This window comes from Microchirus variegatus (assembly GCF_963457635.1).
Source record: "Microchirus variegatus genome assembly, chromosome: 10".
Taxonomy (NCBI): Eukaryota; Metazoa; Chordata; class Actinopteri; order Pleuronectiformes; family Soleidae; genus Microchirus; species Microchirus variegatus.
Genome location: NC_139811.1, coordinates 11,480,549 through 11,502,231, shown reverse-complemented (window position 1 = coordinate 11,502,231; position 21,683 = coordinate 11,480,549). Strand labels below are relative to the sequence as shown.

Here is a 21,683-nt window from a genome sequence, read left to right as displayed (position 1 = left end):
GTGCGGTAACAATTAACTGATAAATAACCAGCTACTGCATTAATCAACCAGCTATTTTGATAGTAACTCAGCAAATCTGTTTTATATTATTATTATTATTATACAAAAGGTCTGAGTTCAACTTCTTAAATATGAAAATGTGACATACATACAATGTCACATACAACATGTGACATTCTCGAGTAGGGGGGAGCAAGGGGGAGTGAGATTTTGCCCTTATAATCAACACTCAAAATGTAGTGAGCTCTGATGCGGGCTTAAAACCAAGTGGAAGATGAAATTACCCATGATGCTTTGCAAATTCGCAAATGAACGTGTTACAATGTCGGAATCTGTTGGAATACGTTGGTTTGATATACATCCAAAGGACCGCTGAGGTTTGAACACTAATGACAGAAAATAACTGACGGTTTATGAAAGCAGCTAGCTAACTAGCTCGCACCCCCTTTAGAATTGTCAACATGTGACGTAGGTTAGCACGTTCATCCCAATTCCATAAGGAAGCCACTTCCCTCAACGGTTTTTCAATTCAACGGAATTTACGGTTGAGGGCACTCGAACCAAGTGAAAATTTTAAGGGGAAATGGGACGGGGCTCAGACTCGCTGTCCGTCTGGAACTCGTTCCCCGTTGACATCCGACAAAATAATCGGAATAAGTGTCTAAGGTTTATAATCTGACAAACGTTAGACATTTACAATTATTTAGTTGGATGTCGACGGGGAAAACTTGGGGAACGATTTCCAGACAAATCCTCTGAGGCTGGAAGTTTGTGTAGAACTCTGTGCTGCACTGTGGAGCCAAGAATAGACCGTTTTGCGGACTTACGGTTATCGCATACCATTGTCCTCGCCAGCACTCTCGCGTGATTTACAGACAAATCGGAGTTCCGCGAGAGACAACAATATGGGAATATGCAAATCTGAATAGTGGTGTCCCAATTCCATAGGAAAGCCACTTCACTCAATGAGGGGAATTAACGGTTGAGGGCACTCCAAACCAAGTGGAAATTTTAAGGGGGCCTTGGACTTGGGGAACGATTTCCAGACGGACGGCGACATTGAGCGTTGAACGTTGAAGAAGAACCACTGACCGACAGTAAACTGAAGGGAAAAGAAAAAACTGATATATTATGGAGCCCAAAATAATTGAGCCATTACAGAAAATAATAAACTGCTTAATCAATGATGAAAATCATCATTAGTTGCAGCCTTGAGCCTGTGGATAAGCAGGATAGTGAAAATGTGCCACTTACAAAGACACATAATACAATACAGTACAGGCACAGACCTGTGATTATTGACGCACACTAGTGTTGTAGTCTCACAAAGAACTAAGAGGTAGCCCAGTTATTTTTTTTATAATTGGCATTGGCCTATTATTATACTTTTGTTCTTAGAATCTTCATTAAAGTTGCCAAGTCACTGAAACTTTATTTTTTCACCAATTTATTATTTTTCTTGTTTCATGTATTTGACATTTGGTTATTGAAAATTCTGTATAAAATTGCAGCCATAGAATGAACAATGGAGAGACAGATCATTGGTTACTATAGTTAGGCAATTGTGTGTATTATTTGCTATCATTAAACAGTAATAGTTTTGGAAATCATTGGATAAATAATGTTTGAATAAAGGGAAAAAAACAGCAATTATCCATAATTGGATTCCCTGATATCTAAAAAATTGGCGTTGACTAGAGAAAAACCCATATTGGTCAACCTCTATAAAGAATAATCAATTAGAAAACAATTTAGATTGATGTAATCCAGTATGTCCTGGGATTAGCTGCTAAAGCACAGGAGGGAAAAACCTCTTTTCTTTATCATTACACCAGGTGTGCAAAGGTTTTTCCTGCTAGAATATCAAACATTATAATCTTTGGCTTCACCTGTAATGAAACTGAATCAACATGGGATACTATTTTACCACCGACTTTAAAAAAAAAAACCAAAACAATTTGGCTTTTTCTCTCAGTTAACATTTGCAGTTTAGGACCTTAAGGACTAATTAAATGATTGTTAGAAATATATGAGTATAATCCAAAGGGCATTGTGTGACTGTAATATTAAATAGCAGACAGTCATCAATCAATAATTTTGACCAAGACACCGCGTCTCTTCTGTCATTGCTGAATATCTGTTGTCACGCAGACACTACAGCATCCAGCCCTAATGCAAAATCACTAATGTTATTACAAAGTTGGAGTCCATGATATTTTGAGTGCTCTCTCTCTATTGAAGTGGATTTCAGAGATTTTCTGTCTGCCAACGAGAGGAAAGTGAACAAGAGGGACACAAAGAGACGAGACAAGGGAGCAGCTACAACTCCTCAAACTCCAAGTATAGGTATAGGCAGGGATGAGGAAAGGTCTGTTGCCATGGGAACGATGGAGCACACACAATTCTTGGCAGGCGACTCCCACTTGTCCAGCAAGACCCCTTGCTCTTCCTCATTTTTATAGGCGGCACTCTTTATTTCTCTATCTGCCCAGGGAGAATGATAAAGTTTGCACTGATACATCTCCAACACTAAGCTTTTCATGGCATGGCTCTCTTTTCACAGCATGCATCTCCTCTTCTGGGATGCCCCAGGGCTCCATATTTGGCTTTTGACCTTTCTTCTCGTGGTATTTCTCAGGTCCAATTCTTGGTGAAAAAAAAAAAAAACAACTTCAAACTGTGATTAAGAACTTCAAACGGTGGAGAGCAGCCTTAGACTTCTCAGTGCACAGCCTGCCAGAGATGATTAGAAGAAGGTCCATTTTGTACTCTATACCTTTTTTAAAAAAATCTCTGCATTACTATGCCTGGAAACTTGAAATAATAATCTGCAGACCACCCGATGTTCACCCTCGACAGCCTTGAGCTACTGTTCCTTCCCAGCATATTTCAGCACCTCTCTGTACCACCTCTGATAACACTGCAGTGACGACTACCTCTAAAAGATTTACTTTTGAAATGTCTGTCTGTACCAAAATACCAAAAATGTTACCCCGGATTTCCACTGGACGTGTTACAGCGGCGCAGTCGCCGTTGCAAATAGCTTCCATTCTAATCAATGAGAGCATTTTCCACTGGGCGCGCTGCGGAACGTCTCAGCCGACAAATTTATTGTGTCGGCATTTTCGTTGATCTGCAACATTTTGCAAGGAAATGTCTAAAATGTCAACAGTTAACAGAGGAAATTGGCGTAATTAGCCAAAAGTCCACCCAAAAAGGAAATGTTGAAAAAACAAAAACTATTATTTACAAGATTCGGATTTATTTACACAGAATATACCTCTAAAACTTTGCTAAACTCCAAGAAACCGCACCAAAAGCTCGACTGAATCCTCCCTCTGTCAAACGCCGCCTGCAGCTGCTGCTCATTTCCTCCCTCTCCTCCCTCTCCATGACTCGCACTCAGTCGTTACTGCTCATAGTATGACTTTGTGCTAACCACTACTACCACAGTTGGTGTTGGTGCAATCTCGCCTTTGCAGCAAGAAGGCCCAGTTGGTACAGGAGCCTTTCTGCAAGGAATTTGCATGTTCTCCCCGTGTGTGCGTGGGTTTTCTCCAGGTTCTCCGGCTTCCTCCCACAGTTCTAAAAAACATGCAATGAATGCATGTATGAATGATAGTGGTGGTCGGAGGGGCCGTTTGGCGCACATTGGCAGCCACGCTTCCGTCAGTCTAGAAAAGTGCTCTAGAAATGTAATTAATTGAATTAATTGAATTACCGTAATGCATGTAATAGCATCAGAAAGCCCAGTTTCACAGTTTCAGTTTGAATGATTAAAATTGTACGAAGTAGCGAGGAGTTACGGTAATTTAAAATACACACGTGCCGTGGTGTCACCAGTGATCCCTGTGGTTGTAAAAGGTTAACTGAGTCTAATGATTGATGACTCCGCCCATGATGAGGAGGTATTATAGTATATATATTATAGTGTATAGTGGAAAAGTGCCATTACAGTCTGACTATCACCAGAAAAAAGTATTTGCAGGCTGATGCACCTGGATATTTGCAAGTATATTTGGAGTATTCTGAACACCCACAATAGATTCATCATTATAGCACCTTTCGAACTCGTGAATTAACCACTGTAGATTCTCAAATGGTACATAAAAACAAAATGACAGAAGTAGCACAGCATGAATATAATTCAATGAATTACTCGGTTGCGAAACTCAATCATTTAGCATTTTTGTTCAATGTACTCAAATTAAACTTCTCTGATTTTACGAGGACGAGGATACAATGAGACGCGGCGCATAATTACAGCCTCCACGCTCATGTGTAACCTGCACAGAAAACTGGATCCACATATAAAAAACCATCATCACCTTTGCCTGGCGTGTTCTTCCAAACATCAGAGCAAAAACAGTGAGTCAATAGTTGAACTTTCTTCACAATCCCACGGCAATGTTTGTGCAGGTGGTTGAGCTGCCTTCTCGAAGAAAAAAAACAAAAAATAACATTTCCAAGGCCAACCAGGATAGCAGGTTTCCTTTCACGCCGACTGTATCTTTCGAAATAAAACCACAGCTGCCGGCCTGATAAGCTCCAAAGAAAACTGTTATTTTAAAGTTCAAACGAGCGAGTTGTTGCTGTACCTGTCCAGCGCTGAGCTGAGCTCGTCCAGCCTGTGGGCGTCTGTAGCGTTCCCCAGTTTAGACATCGTGTCCATCCTCTTCATGATGACCTCCAGCATGTCACAGATTTTTCTCAGCACCCCACGAGACTCTTGGCCACCGAGCACTAGAACAACAGGAAAAAAAGACGGTCAACCGTAAAACCGCGCGGCTCATATAAATCAGAGAAATGGAACAGACTGAGGATAAAATAGAGAAGCGCGAAAGGAACAAAGAGCAAGTGATAAATTAAGTTAATGAGTAAGTTAATACATTTGACGGTTATATGGCATGGTACCGTGTAAAGTCATTTTATATGGTGACACTGGCTTCATATAATGAACACAAAGTCACAGGAGCAAACACTACGATAAATCACTCTCTGACATGATTTACCCAACCGGGTCTTTGAACGCACCGACACACTTGGCACATTTTGAAACCATTTCTTTTATGTTGCATTTTACTGTTGGTTTACTTAAAGACGTTATCTGTGTCTAGTCTCCGTGTCCTCTCTTCCTTCATCATTAAACCAGCAGCTCAACAGGAACCAGGAACACTGGAACAGGTAAATTAGTCTGACGGTATCGGTTTTGTGTTCCTGCTTGGCTGAAATTATTAATGACCCGGGCTGGTTGGTAAACCTGGACGATGCTGTTAGAACACCTAGTCAATTAATGAGCCTGCAGCTACAGACAATAAGGTCAGAGTGAGCCTCAGTTGAGGACCTAACCCCCGTGTTGTTTGCTTTTCATCGCTCTTAAGCTCTACATTAAACGCAAAGAGTAATTATTAACACGCAAATGCACCAGAATCACCATAGGGTTCTCGTTGCAAGCCTTTGCTGTTAAGACAACACAATTAGCTCGTTGCCTCGGGGGAAGAACGTTTCGATGAGTTGAACAATCGAGATATATAAAGCCTTTTCTCTCGAGCTGGGCGTGAATAAGAGGTATGAAATCCAAGAAAAAATAGAAACCCCCCCCCTGCAGCCAGCATGTTATTCCTGGGGACTGCAAGTGAAAATAAAGCCTCACCTCTCGGTGTTCCTTCATCAATTTGATTAGGTTTTAGAAAATGCAATGTGTGCAGGCCCACTTCCCCTGTCAGAGTTCATTCATCACTGCCCAGGCAAGTCACCTTTCACAGGAAGAAGAAGAAAAAAAAAACTATTTCATCACGATCAAATACAATAAGAGAGGATATCTTCCATTTCTCTAGGTCTGAGTGCATTTTGTGAGGTTTAAAAATGGAAGAGAAGCACTCAGCAGCAAGAATCGCCAAACAATGGGAAGGAAATGCAGTGGTATACTGCAGCTTAAAAGTGAATTATATTAGGGAAAGCCCAAAAATATTCCCGCAGATCTATTTCCTTTATTGCCTGCACATATTTTCTCCTCTCTCTTAGCACAATCCCAGTCATTTCCAGACTATCTCTCCACTCAAACTGGCCAGAATATGAATAATTCAGCAGCGAGACAACAATTCCTCCCCAAGACAGAAAAAGAAAGAGACTAAATGGATTTCATTTCACATTTTGCGGCTCCATAGCAGCGGTTTAACAACATATTTAATACGAATAATGATACGGATGAAACGAGGGAAGGGATGGAGAGAATGAGTCGGCAGAGAAAAACGTATGCAGAGCCCAAAACCCCGTCCAAAACCCAGAGGACCGTACTATTTACCCACCCTAATGTGTTTCTTTCTCTCAAAATTGGTGGAATGGAAACTAAATAGGGTTCACGAAGAGGGTTCTGAACATTTGCCAAGTTGAGAGGATCTTCCATCGGCTCGCGCTTGATATAAACAAAGCCTGTGGGCTTTAAGGTTATCCACAGTAGCGCTCCTCAAACACTACTGCGCTGCCGCATCACCTTTCGCTGTGACCGATCACCCTTCACTGCAACGTTTACAGAAACTGGCCTTATAATATAATCGAGATCAACGTTCTTCTTTCCTCGCCGCTTCATTTCTTGCCTCTCGGAAAAAACAAAACAAGCGGCGAGTAAACAGTCCGACGTGTCGACCTCAGTGCGGCGGCAGTTTGATCTTGAGCATCCGTGTGCTAATGTAGAACCACCTGCACCCCCCCCCCCCCCATCCGCCCTCCTCCCTGCTGTGTCGTTCTTCATCCGCTTGTTAATAAAGGGCCAATTTAGCAGCGGCTAATCTCATTTAATGACTCATATTTGGAAGTGCCACAGTGCAATCGATATTATGAACAAATCTCAATTATATCACCATTTGTACCGCGGCCTGCTGCTGCTGCTGCAGTCAACATTTAAATCGCTGTCAACAGAGGGAAACTGTATTGTCACGCAGGAAACAGAAGCCACTAAGTAGTAATAAAGGCTTTATATTAAAAAAAAACCTGTAAATAACATTGTTATAGAGGATGTACTGCTGGGTCAAGCTGATTTTTCATCGACCACATCCTGATAAATCTCCCCATATCGAGTCCACAGCCTCTGTTATTCACCCAGAAGCCAATAATCCTCCTGTTATTTCAGGCGGTGCCATTATCACTCCGTTTCCCTGCAGTTCTCTTTCACCTGATCCCCGATAGCTTCTACCCTAAGAGTTCTTTCGTCTGCTCCACGAAAATACACCCATTTTTTTTTTTCCCCCCCTTCACATTGTCTATTGTCCATTTTACAATTAGTGCCTGAGGCTTTGTTGGTGCATATCTGCTCTTATTAGTGACCTTTTCCCGAGCACACTTCATTTTTTTTTTATATACCTAATTTGCTCTGCTCTTTTGTGTCCTCACCCCATTTAACTGAGCCACTGCACAGCCAAAGCTTTTCATATGACAGACAGATTTTCTTAAGCTTTAAAAGTTCCCTGCTGGTGTAAAAAAAGCCCAAGCTTCAGGCATTTAGAGGGGACTCTTCATCTGTGCCAATTATCTGTTTATGTGCCCAGGATGCGAATGGCTGCGAGTATCTGAAGTCGCACAGCGAGAGGTTGCAGGGGTTTTATCGACCGCTCCGTCTATAGATCATTTAGACACGGCCTCTCAGCACTGAATTCATAGATAACAGATTCAGTGCTTCGAGATATTTCATTATTATCCTTAGACAAAGTAACAATCGGAGAGTTGAGTTGGAGGGCGTGGGCAGCAGACCGTGGACTTGTTCCAATATTCCGAGGTATAGCGTGTAAGCAATGACATCCCCTCTGTATTCAGGCAAATAATCCGAGCGTGGCATCACATGAGACTGACAAACTATGAAATACACGCTTTGCATAACGTATAATTTTGTTATCCTCAAATATGCAACACTCTGCTGGGTGACTTTAAAAAACAAAAAAAAAGTGGCACGACTCTGACATTTCTACTCTGAGAGAGCATGGCATCTCACTATACAGGGCTAATTCTACCAATTTCTATGTTGCGGAGTTTTTCGCAAGGAAAATTAAGTAGGGTTAGGGTTACCTAGTCATTCTGTGCGCCTTCCATTTTAGAATGACTGACTATGTTGACGAAATATGCCACCTAATCTATCACTAAAGCAAAGACAAGGGAACCTGTATGCATGCAATATACTGTTTGTGAAATAATTCAGATTAATCCAGCGATTATTTTCTCGATTAATTGGTGATTAATTGGTTAATTGGTTGATTAATTGGTTTGGTCCATAAAATGTCAGAAAACGTTAAAAAATGTCGATCAAGTGTTTGTCAAACCTGGAAATAATGAGGTTCTCAAATGTCTTTGTTTTGTCCACAAACCAAAATGATTCACTTCTAATGATTTCTTTGTTATATTGAGGCAAGAAACAAAGAAAATATGACAAAAAACAATCAGAAATGTTGTTTTAATAATGAAAAAAAGCCTCAAACTGATTAATCCATTATAAAAATGGTTGATTAATTAAGTAATCGAGTAATTGTAGTTTGTTTGTTTTGTTTATTTATTATTCAGATTTGTTAGCTTCTTCAATGTGAACGATAGCTGTGTCTTAATCACGCGTCACCCAGCAACTAAATCACAGAAACTAGACAAGACAGACGGAGGCAACAGCGAAATTGCGCTAGTAAAGCTGCAAAAAGGTTTAAATAAGGCAAAGAATACACAGAGGAGTTTCAGAAGTGAATTCTACAGGCCAAATAACAAAGTCGTTCGGCAGTTTGAAGAGATAAACATCCCTTGACCCCGCCCACCCCTACGCTGCTGCTGCTGTACATGCAAAGACGCAGCATATAAATATTGTTTCTCTTCACAAACACCACACAAAGGCAGAAACAGTACTGGAAACAACACACATCGCCAAAGGTCGCACACTGCAGGTTTAAAAGATAAACAGGAGATTTAATTTTTGGACTGTTACCAAGAAACTGCACTGCATTGTGTCGACCGACGGCAGAACTCATCTATACCGCAATCTTTTGAATAAATAAATAAATAAATAATATGCGAGGTTACGGCATTGCATGATAAAACATTTTCGAACACTTGAACCTGCTAAGTGAGACACGGTGGAGTAAAAAGCATAACATTTGCCCTCTGAAAGATGTCTTGATCAGTAGAATTGTTCACTAAAACGTGCCAAAAAAAATTGGCAAAAACCTGCAGAAAACTACTCTCGGTGTCAAGTAAATTGGAATTCGAATGGGATATTCTATATTAGCAAACAAGGTAAATGAATCCATGTAATATATTATTCAGAATAAGGTCAGCAGTTAGTTTATTCGTCCGTGTAAATGTAATCAATACTGACAGGCCCTTGTGTCACTTGAGGAGCCGCGCCTTGTCCAGGTTCATGAACCAACAATGACCTGCGATGCAGGTGTTGAGCATGAACAGCACGTTTGTGCAGGTGGAGAACACATTTTAAACAACTTGTATTCGTTCATTAATATATTAATTCTTCCACTTTATCCTCCGCATGAAGGCTGTGGGGGCCACTGGTGCCAATCCCAGCTGACATAGAGGCCAGAGGCGGGGGGTCCATCCCAGGGCCAACATACAGAGACAAACAACTATTCACATTTAACCTTAACCTTAACACATTAACTTGCATGTTTTTGGACTAGCGCTCTTGCCTTTGCAGCAAGAAAACCCGGGTTCGAGCCCCGGTTGGAACAAGGGCCTTTCTGCACGGAGTTTGCATGTTCTCCCCGTGTGTGCGTGGGTTTTCTCCGGGTTCTACGGCTTCCTCCCACAGTCCAAAAACATGCAGATTTGGGGATTAGGTGAATTGGTCACTCTAAATTGACCGTAGGTGTGAGAGTGAGAGTGAATGGTTGTTTGTCTCTATATGTGGCTCCGCGGTGGACTGACAAACTGTCCAGGGTGTACCCCGCCTATCGCCCGTGCGGAATGAAGCGGTAGATAATGGATGGATGGATGGATGTTTTTGGACAGTGGGTAAAAAAAGAGAGAACCCAACGACAACCCACGCACACACATGCAAACTCCACGCAGAAACACCCTCAGTCATCTCTTTGCTCCAAGGCAACAGCGGTAGCCACTATCCCGCCATGTAGCCCACACATTTTACTGGTTTTACTTATTATTGAACAGTTTTACTAAGTTTCTCTGTTAACAAAAACGGTTAATTACAGTAGAGCTCCGTAACGAAGCGTGAAATTTAATTTTCACACCGGGCTTATCAAGATGGAAAAACATGTTCCGATGCATCGGGACACATAAATTAAACTATCGATCAGAGCAGTGTGTCATACTTGATTTATATGCAACATTTTTTCCCTCTCTGCCCCACTGGCACCACTGAGAGCAAAATCATTTCGACTAGTCATTACTGTTGGCTGGCTGGCTAGTTTTCTTAGCGAGGGAGCTCAGGGTCAGACTTCTCCATCTCACCTGTCACCAAGATAAATTCCCTGAACGCTCATACACACATGTATACACACACACACACACACATACATACACAGCACCCTTTCTTTTCACTGCTAATTCAAAATATTCATGACAGGAAAGTAATTGAGATAGTTTGTCGCTTTTCCTTTGGCACCTTTGAATTCGCTGCCAGATCCTGAAGCAGAAAAACCACAGTGATTTGTCCGTGGTGTCGCTCCAGCATCTTGTTTTGTGTAGAAGTCTGGAAAAGAGGGGAAACTACTCGCACTATTACAACCGACTACAGCTTTATGTGCCTTTATTTGAAGCTTGGACACGTCTCCCCTCTCCTCCACAATATGCAATGTGGACTATTGTCCCGAGTGGTCTTTTCCACTCCAGATTCAGAGAAGCATTTGCCTTTAATCGAAAACATCCACCACTCATTTTACAGCAGTGGAAACGGTTCGTCTTCTAAAGTTTTTTAAACCAACCCTGAAAGTGACTCATCATCATTCATCACCACAACGATGCAGAAAACACATCTAAATTAGCACCAACGTAGCTCGTACCTCAATTATTTAAAAATAATTGCGTGTCTGTATATCTGCATATAGTTAGTTAAATGGAATTATGTATGCATGTTATTGTTTATGCATTAGTATTATGTGTGGCTGAGATGGTAGAACTTGTAAAGCCATGAGTGCAGGGTGGAAAGACGAGGAGTTACAATTCATCCATTTAAGACTGTTGGGGGGGGGGGTTGTATCTTTGCCAAGGAGGTTATGTACTTGGCTGCATTTGTGTTTGAGCAGCTCATAAAAAATAAAAATAAAAAACATGGACAATCTTCTACTGTAGTTTGCAGAGTGAGTCTAACCCAGAGGTACATTTTTTGGGGAGTGACACCAAGATAATTAAATTTGGGGCCCCCAAGCAGGCAACTGCTTTTTACTGAAATGTGCAGTGACCAGCCGCCTCCCTGTCCCCCTTAAAAAAACAATGGGCGATTAGCAATGACATCTCAGTAGGAAACCTCCCTAAAGGGGCCCCACCTCACTTTAACCTGTGTGACGTTATCGTTCTGCAAGTTGGAAAATGAAGAGGATTATTTACAGTGTAATGCATATCTTTTTCACCCAGTTTATGAATGTTTTTTTCAGTTATTTACAGCATTTTATTGTTCTATATATTTATATTGTTTTATAATGTGGGTTCTTTACAGTGTATTTTTTTTATTAGTTTATATTGTTTTTTAAAAGCTATTTACAGTATTTTATTGTTCTTTACATTTATATTTTCACATACTTTTTAATTACAAGGTTTTTCCATGTTATTTCATTCATTTCGATAGCTTCTGGTGTCAGATTATTTATAACATAATGGTGATGAACACTGGTTGGAAGGGCCCCCTGGGAATTGTTGCTTAGCGCCCCTACAGACTCTAGAATCGCCCCTGGTTGTGAACACATTGATGTATAAATGTACCCATTTAGAGGAAAATAGATAAATTAAGCACGGCACAAGCACCGTCTAATAGGTTCCTGGTTGCAGGGGATGTCTGTGATCTACCAGTTTCAACGACGCCGGTCAAATTATGAATTTGGAGGTTTTCAAGTGGTAAAGGACCCATTTGATAGCGTTTTTAAAGATGTAAGCAAATGGCCTACTGGATAATTTAGACAATTTTGGTGGTGATGCAGACCTTAAGTGTTTTTTCCTCAATGAAACTTCTCAATATGTAACTTTGAGAAACTAAGAGGAGCTCTACAGAGTAATGAAAGGTGCTTCACAAGACCTTAAACATCGTGGTGGTACATCACAAGAGCCCTAACGTGGCCACTCGAGCAAAAGCAATAATCGTTGGAGCAACTTCACTACAGTTGCAATCAAAACTGTAGCACTTAATTTCCCACTGCTTTGTCTCAAAGACGATCTAATCAATTTACACTCGAGGTCGACATCCAGCACTTTTCAACGCGCACACAAACACAAAAAAGCAAAGCAAATCACTGGTCTTTCCACCAGGTGACTGGAGCTTGCAAAAGACTGAACAATGAGTGGTCATATTTTATTCATGCCTCTCCCTTGTCAGGCACAGAGCCAAGCGGTCCACTGCACATTTTCAGTTCTTCCTAACTGCAGATGAAGTTCCGAGATCTACACACACACACACACACACGCATTGGGAGCAGAGCAGATCCCATTTCTCATTCAAATGAAATGCTCTGAAACTTCACAGCGAATGCCACGCCCTAAGTAATGTCAGGAAAGACTCATTTTCAATGCATCACATAGTGAAGATCGTTGAGCCGTGAAATAAAAAGAAGAACATTCTATTAGTGAGTGTGAAGGGAAAACAATAAAATGCAATGGATGCGATGCTCGACGCAATTCAACACCTGCTTCTCTGACGAAATAATTCTCAGTCCAGTCCCCGACGTGTAATTAATTGCTTTTTTATTCTTCGAGGGGCATTTCCAACATGGTTTTTGATAAGTAAAACTATGCTCAGCCAGCATAATTTGGCATATAACGGTGTCAGAAGAGGGGCGAACTTAACAACTGTGTCCAAGACGAGGTCAAATAATATCACATTCAGAAAAAAGCAATACAGGCCTCTCGTCAAATGTATCTCAGCCAATTATTTGCCGTATTCAATTATTTTTACTAAACGTGCGAAGCTGAACGAGAGATAGCAAAATATAAAATGATAAATGTGTGTCAGTGGAAGAGCAGGAAAGATATAACATGAGCTTGTTCTATCTCATGCCCAGTGCAAAAGGGTGCAAAGTGCAGCTTTCACCCAGCGCTTACATCATATAGGGAGCAAATGCACGTCAGGTCAGGTCCAACGTCGGTGCGTTGCTATCTCGAGGCAGCAGAAAGAACCATTCTGCACCATTGACCGTCGTCCTGCTACTGTGCTGTTCTTTACTCTTCCTCCGCTCATGTAGACGTTTTTTTTACTGCCGATTCAGACGAGAATCCAAATACGGAACGAACAAAGTGTCTCTCCGTGTGTCGACTTATTTTAATCGCAGCTGCACATCAAGCGACGAGGCGTGCTCTTCCTGTCTTATTGCCGTCAACTTCTGGCGCTCGCTCTTATCTTCAAACCTGCCTTTGGGTACATTTCCTGATAAACACTGATTTTCATCTCAGATTTTTCTTTTTTTTTTTTCATTTTTGCACTGATTCTGTTTGTGCACCTTAACCTCATGCATGAGCAGATTGTCATCTCCCCTCCCCATTCAAGCAGCGATGCGCCAGGCACAGGCGCACCTGGCTTTTAAAAGGGAAAACGACGAGCTCTATTTGATTTAACTGATGTTATACACAAAACAGACACTAAATAGAACCCCTTTCTGCCTTCTGCCTCACTTTGCACTGAGATTATGCACCGTGTAAATAGCTAAATGACTGAAAGACACAGCCTAATGCATCTATAACCTCGCGGGCCAAATACAATGGCATCGCCGGCTTTACGGCCTTGAGTCTGATACAACACCTGCTTTAAGACAATGTCTGCCTTCATTGGAAGTTGCAACCGTCTCGTTGCCAGCAGTAAACACATTTCCATCACTTAAAGGGTGATTGTAATTACAGGAATCAATGGAGAACACATTAACGTCCCAACAGTTCCATCTTGCTCGGGCCAGGCTGAAAACCTGAAAGCCTCGGCCTTCTTCTCCTTTCTGTGAAGCGGCATTAAGGTCCATGTGGTAAAAAAGACGCGCTGAGAAGGTGGTCTTCAAACAGCCTATTAGAAAGCCACAGTGCACCCTCTGGAGCCTTTACGATATCTAGGATCAAACACCTTTGCCTTTAATGCTTCCTCACTCTGGAAGAAAGAGCGGTCTGTGCAGCTCTTAGTTCTGTTCCACCTCATTAGTTCCTTGTACTGTCAGAAAGATGTAATGAAGAAAATGCATGCCTTTCAAAAATCTCCACATAGCCTGGTATCATCTGACTTGTGGAGTGTAAAGGAGGGGTAACATTACACTCTGCACAATTCACACAATGCAAATCTGAAACGCTGCAGAAAATTTTCTTTTTTTTTTTGTCTGTCAGAACCTGAAAAGATGTTTTTTTTTTAAAGAGGTTTGGTGTGTGACCAAAAGTAAAACACACATAAAGGAAAGGACTGGGTAGAGAGTGACAGAATGGAGAGGCAGACGGTATAAAGACAACAATTACATCTTTTTCTTCACACCTTTTTCAGGCTGTTGTTGCCAGTCAGAATGTGAGTAACACACAGGCTCCTCGCAACACAAACTTCACAATTTAAGTGATTTAAAGGTCTCATATTATGGAAAAATCAACTTTTAATCATTTTAATACTTATATTTGGGACTCTGGAGGCACTACCAGTCGCCAACGTGGGAAAAAAGATGACTTACTCATGTTTTTGTGGTCCTCCTCAGTCTAAGTACAGGAGACAAAACGCGTGTTATTGACTTCCGCGCTCGCTGGGACGTCACAAGACGCTAAATTCCTGGAATTGTTGTCTCGCGGAGCTACGCTTTGTCCGTAAAACACACGAGAGTGCTGGCAAGGGCAACGGCATCTGGAAACCGGAAGTCCGTGGAGTCCGCAAAAAGTTCTATTCTTGGCTCCACAGTGCAGCACAGAGTCCTACACAAACATCCAGCCTCAGAGGATTTATCTGTCCAGTGGATACATGTTAAATATGACGGCAATGTGCCTGCAAATTTTCCAAATGCTAACTGCTGTTAGCTCCTAGTAGCCTCTGTGGCTGATCATTTCCTGTCCCTTAAGTTTCGTTTTACTTTTTTTTTTTAAGGTGGACCTAAAGAGATACTACTAAACCGAGCGTTCTGAACAGGGTATGGTATTTTGACCAAAGCATGTCACAGAAAGGTTCATTAGGACACCAGGGAACTAGTTTACCTTGGAGAAATAGGTTATAATATGGGACCTTTAAACATGTCCTGTGTGAAAGCATGTCCCAACACATGTCAGCGCGGGTGTCAACATGGCTGCAGGTGTCCTGCAGCAGCAGTTGGGTGGACGTGCCCGTTAAAAGCACTATCGCAGTGCTGCTCTGCTAAATACAATTCAGCCCGCACCACTAATCCTGATTCCCAAACATGCGCACATACACAAACACACAGTGGATGGAAAATTTACATAGCCTGACGCTCCCTGGTTGGTGGTAAAGCAGAGTTTAATGAGCTGGAGCCTGGATGCCTTCCCTTGACTGCAGCGTGTGAGTGGTTAATTAATCAGACAGCTCTACTGTCCCCCGCCCCCCCCCCCCCCCACCACCGCCACTCCCACCAACCCCCACAAACACACATATTCACACACACTCCCTCTCTTCCCTCCACTTACATTGAAGCATTTTGCATATCATAAATGGTTTAGAATCATAAAAAATGGTTCTCCCATGATGACACCTGATGCACTGATTCCCCCCCCAAGGAGGCGCTTCAGCTACAGGTCAACGTCAAATCTCTAAAGTGCAATCTTTCCAGACGACATCATCTCACACAATAATACAAACAAAACCAGTGATTGTCACTGATTGGGTCATAGATGTATGATTCAACGTGGATAATGACATTCCATGTCCCATTTGAATAGAAATAGAAGGAGGATATATACAAATAATGACAACAAACAGCTGGGCATCCTTGGACAGGTGTGTGACGGACAGACATTGCATTTTCCAACTGCCAACCTGTTATTTGTCACAAAAGGATGACACCCAAATGTCAACACTGTGTGAGGCAGCGATGAAAAGGAGAGAGACAACAATCACCGACACCGACTCAACCGCACGGCTCGCGCAGCCGCGATTGGCGTCACACAAACACGGGCAAACGCTGTTGAGGGAGATACGTTTCCTTCAGGGGAGGCGATTCGTGCCAATGATGCCACGTCAGTCACCTGGTGATTAAAGGAACATCGAACCATGAACGTGTTCCCATTTCCCTTCGACGTAAAGGTTTCCAAGGTGTTAGAGTTTAATAAATAGCTTTAAATTGTGCCAAAAAGGTGTATTTTTCCATATTAACAGGGGGAATGGTCATTTTCACATTGCCATTCTCATCTTCATTTAAAATGATTACTGTGTGATATTTGCACAGATCTGTGAGAAACAAAGATGTTCTCTACAGTCTGTAGTGTAAGATGTGTATAGATCGAGACAATACCTAAAGGTGCATTATGTAATAAATCTAAAGCAACTGGCCATAAAATCCTCCTAATATGTCACAGAGACTCAGGAATAATGTTCATATAACAAACTGAACTCACCAACAACAACAGTACAGCCAAAATATTTGCATTAAAAAAATATTTTGCAGACTGCAAATCATGTTATGTTTTGGCATGTGGCGCCACCTACCGGCGTCTACCAATCATTGCAGTCAGAGTCTCAGCTGCCGAGCAACCACGGGTTGCCAGTTACGTCAGAAAACGAAACCTAAAAGACCTCGGTATTTGGAATTTGAATGTAGTAACCGTTTTTGGCCACATTCTTACATATGGCACATATGGCATCTAAATAAAAGGAGATTTGGACACACATGTTGGCTTTAACAAATATCGCACCTCCTGCGATTTGGACGTTGCAGTAGGCTGTATTGCGATATCGATATAATCTCGATTAATTGTTCAGCCCGACTTCTGACAGACCAAGAAACTATATATGACCTACAACTTTTCTGCAGCAGCGGTGAAAATGATAAAAAAAAGTGTTCCAACTTTCGATGAAGACTGTCTGTATGAGACAGTGTTGGAACAAACTGTTACAGCACTGTCTGCAGTTTTAACTATGTAAATAATAAATAAAAAACAGGGCTTAAAAGTGCCATTTAGGTTCAGCACCCATCCCTCTGGTTCAGCCTTTGGTAAAACTTCCCCACGGCGATGAATAAAACCCGCTAACACCGAGCGTATCGAAGATGACGCGTTTGCGCAAGCGCACTTCGTAATTACGCGATGGTTTGTGCTATCGGAAAAAATTCCAACGGTCAAAGATAACTGTGTATATTGCAGTAATTTCAAGTTTTTGGACATTTAAACCAAGACTCAAACAAATGGTATTTTAAATATGTGTTATACTGCATGTTTAATTTCAAATTAAACATGCACTATCTGGTGTTCATGTACAACTATGTATACATATACAGTTTTTCTTCATTGTAAATAGCTAATACACTATTTTAACATTCAGTAAATTGCAAATAACTGCCAGACATTGAAAGGTATTCTGGGAAAATGGGCAAAAGCACTTACTCACAGAACATTTTCTGACCCTTTTGTGGTTAAAATAAGCAAAAAAAGACAGACATGTATGAAGCTTGGTGTACACAACATAACAATTCAATTCAGCCCTCTCTATTTTCAGTCACGAGTGACACGTGGGTCAGAACAAGGTCATGTGCACACTGAGCTAAGATGAAAGTATTGTGGGGGGAGAAGAAATCAGACAGAGGTGCAGATGAGAAACGAGAGAGAAGCCTCTCCAGGCGACAGAACCCCCCCCGATGTAGTCCTGATGAGCAAAGTGAGCAGGTCTGTCAGCCCACTGACTGCAATCAACGGAGCCCCATGAAGCTCGCAGCATGTTCCCAGACTGTTCATTACCAACACAGGCCACAGATGACTACTACTACCACCACTACAGTCACAGGCTGCAGAGCAGAGCAGCACCCGACACCAAACCGCGGCAGCTTACCTTCGGCTCGCACTGTGAAGGGAGAATCTCCGGGTCGTTTGGCCGAGAACTGGCCCCCGAGAGAGGTCATTAGGAAGCACAGGCTGAAGAAGCCAATCCCCACCACGAAGATCCTGCAGGAGCGGGTGACGGAAACAAGGAGGAGGACAAAAAAGACAAAAAGTGACCAAGAAAAGATGAGATTGACGAGGACAAAACAGGAGGATTTCCATAATAAGAGCAAACCCAAGTAGGGTCGTTTGAGGCGCCACTGGAGCATGGACGATGTTGTTTTTCTCCACATTACGTGTAATCTCTTGACTGTGCGATCTCAAATGAACCAACACATTGGTGCGTTTTCGTGCACGGCACTGTGCTCAGCGAGCAAATCGCCGAAAAACAAAAGCATTATACGTTTCAAGTGAACGGGCCGCACAGAGGGGGAGTGAACGCACACGCACACACACACACACACACACACACACACACACACACACACAGCAAAATGTTTCACTTCTGAGGCTCTTAAAGGAAGTCTTTGCAGAAAAGTGGCCCCTGTGTGCTCACTGCGGGAGGGCGGGAGACAGCCTTTTTTTATAGTATGGAACTGCAGGACAGGTTGTCACTTCTGTAGTGTCAGACAATAAGAAAACTGACAGAAAGGCTGCAGATGTTCAGTGGTGCTGGAGTGGAATTAGTGTGTGTCATGCATGGAAGGTGAGACTTCTGTTTATATACAGTCAGGTCCATAAATATTGGGACATGGAGACAATGCTCTTGTTTTTGGCTCTATACACCACTACAATGGATTCTAAATGAAATGATGTGCTTTAACTGCACACTTTAATTTGAGGATATTAACATCCAAATAAAAGTGAACGGTGTAGGAATTACAACACTCATATATCAGCATGATGAATCAGGTCTGGAGTTGTATACTTGGTTGGATTTGTTCATCCAGAATACTGGAGACAAAAAAAAAAAACATCTGGGAACCTTGTGCCTACAAAATAAAAGACTGGCTGCCTGTGTTTGCACAGACAATAATGCCCTGGTCGTGTGTATAATCTGGTCAAACAAATCAGAGTTTTAATTAGTTTGTAGCTGCTTTATTTGGCTTCACTGCTCCTCCATCTGCTGCTGCTGAAACGAGGCAAAGAAATCTTGTAACTCTAATGGTCCCAACTGTTTTTCAAATGTGTGCCAAAGCCTTTCAGCTTCCCTGAGTCTTGTTGATGAAGCTACACAAATATTTAAGAATTAAGCAACACATTTGGGTTTTTTTTTTTTTTTTTTTGCTGTATTTGTTTGCACAGCGTTGCAGATATTTTGTCATGCATTTGACAAACAAAGTCAACAATTCATTCTTGATTAGACAGAATTTGAGGACACGTTCTTCTTACCTGAACGGTTTGAAAGTGAGAAGACATCTCCTCAGCATCGTGCAAAGGTCGCCGCTCGTGCCAATCATTTTCCACACGCGTAGAAAAAAGCGCCGGCTTCTCTTGTCATGGTGCGCGTCTGTGTGACAACCATAACTTTATTAGACCACACACACACACACACACACACTTGCAAGATCGTTTTTTGCCCGAATCCACGAACTTCACTTCACACAAACCCCGGTGTGTGTTTGGCTCTTTTGGGTTAAAAATCTCCTGCGCGTTCAGCAGGAAAAGAACTCGGTCTCTAAAGAGGTGAGGAAAAGTATTGTCCTTCACTCTGTTCCATTTGTATCCACAATGCTGTCAAATATCCTGCAGACACAGAGGCAGAAGCAGCACTGCTTAGTTCCTCGTTCTTGGACTCGTCTGAGCGGATGGAGCAGTGAGCGTCTTGCCTGTATCTGCAAGCTCTTCAGCTGAGCTGCGCCACCTATGGGTTCATACTGGGATATTACAGTTCGTCTCAGTTCAGGATTGAACCTCATCTTTTAGTCACTCGTGCACAATCACTGACACAACTCCTTAGTACTTAAAACATACACTACCGTTCAAAAGTTTGGGGTCACTTAGAAATGTCCTTATTTTTCAAACATTTTCATATTTTTCAATAAATATAACATTAAATGAATCAGAAATACACTCTATACATTGTTAATGTGGTAAACGACTATTCTAGCTGCAAACGTCTGGTCTTTAATGGAATATTTACAAAGGTGTAGTGAGGTTCTGATCAACAGTTGAGGTTTTGTACACTACCGTTCAAAAGTTTGGGGTCACTTTTACCTTATTTTTGAAGGAAAACCACTTTTTTTTCAATGAATATAACATAAACTGAATCAGAAATCCACTCTATACATTGTTAATGTGGTAAACGACTATTCTAGCTGCAAACTTTTTTTTTATGGAATATGTACATAGGTGTATAGAGGCCCATTTCCAGTGTTCCAATGTTACATTGTGTTTACTAATTGTGTTAGAAGTCTATTGGATGATTAGAAAACCCTTGAAAAGCCCTATGAAATGATGTTAGCACAGCTGAAAACAGTTTAGCTGGTTCTTTGACGGTAGCAAAATTATTATTTTGAATAAAAATCATTATTTCTCAGCTTGTCAATGTCTTGACTATATTTTCTATTCGTTTTGCAACTCTTTTGATGAATAAAAGTGTGACTTTTAATGGAAAACACAAACAAATTGCATAGGTGACCCCAAACCTATATTATATAATAATATGTATTATTATTTTTAATGATGTCCTAATGATGAATTGCTTCTTTTTTATATATAAATGCAGATTTCTCACTTATGTTTAGGAATAATGTGAAGCAACAGGTCAACCAGATCATGCAGTGTAATTCTCTGAAAATATTAAGGATGAATGTATCAAATCATGTGATATTTAATAAAGCAGCTACTGTGCGAAACACAATCTAAAGAGCACATAGCATAGTACTGTGTTGACTTTAAAAATATCTATATATTTTTTAAAATGTCATCAGTGGAAAATGAATTTTTACAGTGCAAAGAAAACACCAAAATTCTCTAGAATAATTGAGTTATGCCTCTCCATCATGACTGACGTGGTGCATACTGTAGGTCATACATCACACAATGTAAATGAAACAAGATGGATCTGTCCTTTCTCATCAGTCAGCCCACACTGACCTAATAGTGACAGCTTTTTGGCTCATTTTGAGATCGTCTTCCATTTTCACGTCTAATGTACTAAAACAAATTCCTTCACAAGTTTATTGTCCTAAAAGTGATTCAGAACTAGCATGTTTAGCATCACGAGGCTTGTCAGGTTATCTACCAATGCTCCCTCACAATTTAGACGACTTCTCTACATGGCTGGAAGGAGAGGATGAAAACTTCAAATCAGTGTCCCTCATTATTTCTTCACCTTAGAAATAACCAAAGAGTTGAGAAAACCCATTTGTCGTGGGTTCACAAAATCCACTGCTCTTCCATTTTAGTCTGCCTGATCCAAACCAATATAACACTGGGTCAGACCTGATTGAGGCTACATCATTAAATGATGCAAGCTTCAGGATGTCAATCAAAGTCAGGCTTCAGCCTCACTAGCATATCAAGAGAGTGTAAGTATATCTCACACTCAA

The 21,683-nt window shown here is 41.4% G+C and overlaps 1 protein-coding gene across 1 annotated transcript in view; it reads right to left on the bottom strand.

Annotated features, from left to right (window-relative positions):
• The window catches only part of mgat5b (alpha-1,6-mannosylglycoprotein 6-beta-N-acetylglucosaminyltransferase B), a gene marked incomplete at both ends in the record, with an annotated part of 60,323 nt that extends 40,734 nt beyond the window's left edge, over positions 1–19,589 (bottom strand). Inside the window, 3 exons of the mRNA XM_083897026.1 lie at positions 4,599–4,743; positions 18,140–18,252; positions 19,522–19,589. Coding sequence (XP_083753152.1) covers positions 4,599–4,743; positions 18,140–18,252; positions 19,522–19,589 — 326 coding nt within the window. The remainder of the gene's footprint in view (positions 1–4,598; positions 4,744–18,139; positions 18,253–19,521) is intronic.
• Between the last annotated feature and the right edge of the window lie 2,094 nt (positions 19,590–21,683).